This window comes from Elephas maximus, chromosome 3 (genome assembly GCF_024166365.1).
Source record: "Elephas maximus indicus isolate mEleMax1 chromosome 3, mEleMax1 primary haplotype, whole genome shotgun sequence".
NCBI lineage: Eukaryota > Metazoa > Chordata > Mammalia > Proboscidea > Elephantidae > Elephas > Elephas maximus.
In genome coordinates, this window is record NC_064821.1 from 20676212 (window position 1) to 20678750 (window position 2539).

Below are 2539 nucleotides of genomic sequence, written 5' to 3' on the forward strand. Positions count from 1 at the left end.
TTAAGTGCTTGTGGTGGTTATACGAATTAACTTCTCAAGAGAAAACATACTCTACATTGTCAGTATAAAGCTCTCATAGCAATTATTTTCTCCCAGACAGAACTTTGATTAGAAAGGGATATATGATGCTATTCTCAGTGATCATATGGGAGGAGATATCCTCTGTATGATTCTATGGAAAGGTCTATTAATACTAAGTCCTCTATTAACAATAGGTCCAAGGACAGTCTATTTTGTGTCTCTGAGCTTGATGTCTGGTTATGACAGCTGAGTCTGTTGCAGCCATCTGTGACTCTGTCACTTTGATGCAATCTAGAAATCCAAACCCAAAGGAGATAATATAATCACTGAAAAGCAGGTGTGTACCTGATAATGCTCCTAAAGGCTCCCTTTATGTCCCTGTTTCTCAGACTGTAGATGAAGGGATTCATCATGGGAGTAACTACAGTGTACAGCATTGAAGCTACTGCAGTCTTCCTGGAAGAGTGTGTAAATGTTGTACTCATATACGCACCTAAAGTTGTCCCATAGAATAAGGAAACAACTGAAAGGTGAGAACCACAGGTAGAAAAAGCTTTATACTTTCCACCTGCTGAAGGTATTCTCAAAATGGAAGAGACAATTTGAGTATAAGAGAAAATGATTCCAGAGAAAGGAAGAGCACCCAGTATGCTAGCCGTAAAACATAAGATGATGTTATTGATGAGGGTTTCAGAACAGGCAACTCTGATCACCTGAACAACTTCACAGAAGAAGTAAGGAATTTCCAGGTCTGTGCAGAAGGACAGTTGCAACAACATCAGACTGTGGAGCAGAGCATCCAAAATGCTAAAGAGCAAGGAGACTAGACTCAGCAGGCCACAGAGGCGGGGATTTGTGATAGCTGTGTATCTCAGTGGGTGACAAATGGCCACATAGTGGTCATAGGCCATTACTGAAAGGAGAAAACTTTCCAAACTACCAAAACTCAGGACAAAGCAGGTCTGGGTGAGGCATCCTGCATAAGTGATGCTCTGATTCTGTGCTTGGAGGTTCACCAGCATCTTTGGAATCATGGTGGTGCTGAAACAGATGTCAGTAAATGAGAGATTGGAAAGAAAGAAGTACATGGGGGTGTGGAGGTGGGGGTCAGAGCTGACGGCCAGGATGATGAGCAGGTTTCCCAGGACAGTGACCAGATACATGGACAAAAACAGGCTAAAAAGGAGAGGCTGCACTTTGGGATCCTCTGTCAGTGCCAGGAGAAGGAATTCTGAAACATCTGTTTGGTTTCTAGGTTCCATATTGTTGATGGATCTGATAGAGATGATGAGGTGACTTACAATCAAATGTCAGCAAACACCATCTTGGGATGGGAATGGGAGGAATGGAGGGGAATACAGGAATACAATGGTGATACTGTCAGTGTGCACATTATTTGGCAAAACAAAAACCAAAAAAGACCAGAAGTTGATATAGCAGAGTGTCAATATTTATTGAGTTTGGAAAGGGGTGAAAGGGTAGTCATTTTTTTTTTTTATGGGAACAAGAGGAGTGGAGGTGAATACAGAAGTGCTACCATCTGTATGCATATTATTTGGTTATTTAAAAAAGATGCAGAAGCTGATATAGCAGAGTGTGAACATTTATTTATTTTGGAAAGGGTGAGAGGGTGGTCTTTTTTTATTACTCTGTGCTATTATCATTTAAAATATTCGGTAATTTTATAGAGAAAATTAGACACACTCTGGAGGCAGCCTGATGAGTCTGTGTCAGATTCCACTGCTTTCCTCAGAAATCAGAATTGGGCAACAGAAATACAGGTAACCCCTGTTTTTGAAAGTTCCCTTTATGCCACTTTGCTTTTTCAAAAGACCCACATCAGTGCTTGTTTGCTTTGCTAACTAGAAGAAATTTGAGCTGGATTTTCACTTTTACAAAAAAAGGAGAAACTCGAAACCAGCATTCAGTGTTTTGCGGTGGGCCTTTAAATAGGCATTGAACCCCTCCTAGTGATAAGAGACTCTCCCAGAGCTCCTTCTCTTAAAACTACGCTCAGCATTAAACTGCCATAGCTTTGAAATGTGTGTATCAACACTATATGTTAGCATTATTTTAGGTTATATATGTTATTTGGTATGAAATAATGGGTTATGTTTTGAGTCTGGCAACTCAAAAATTTTTTTCAAATAAATTTATGGTAATTGCTTCTTCATTTTACGCCATTTCGGCTTATGAAAGGATTCATAGGAATACTCTACTTTCAGATAGCGGGGGAAACCTGTAATAGAAATGTGTGTTAAAAACCAGGAAAGGGAAGATACGGTGATGTTGATAAACCCTCTTCACCACTACAAGAGTGTTAGTAAATGTCAGAATCTTAAAACAGTCATCCGGTGTGAGAAGGGGCAGGCTTCTGGTCGGGAGGAAAACGGTCCTTGCCGTTGTGGAGAGAGAGGAGGACACTAGCAGAATCACAACTCCTTGCCATCAGTGCAAAGATTCAAGGAAACATGTCAGGAAGTTGGGAGACAGGCAGGAGGTTAGGGGTGACTTGATT

General features: G+C 40.7%; 1 protein-coding gene across 1 annotated transcript; it reads right to left on the reverse strand.

Annotated features, from left to right (window-relative positions):
* Positions 1-344: 344 nt before the first annotated feature.
* Positions 345-1088, reverse strand: LOC126071016 (olfactory receptor 7G3-like; the record flags this gene model as incomplete). The annotated part of the gene is made up of 1 exon (XM_049875327.1): positions 345-1088. A coding segment is annotated over one exon (744 nt), but the record flags the coding sequence as incomplete, so codon positions are not given.
* Between the last annotated feature and the right edge of the window lie 1451 nt (positions 1089-2539).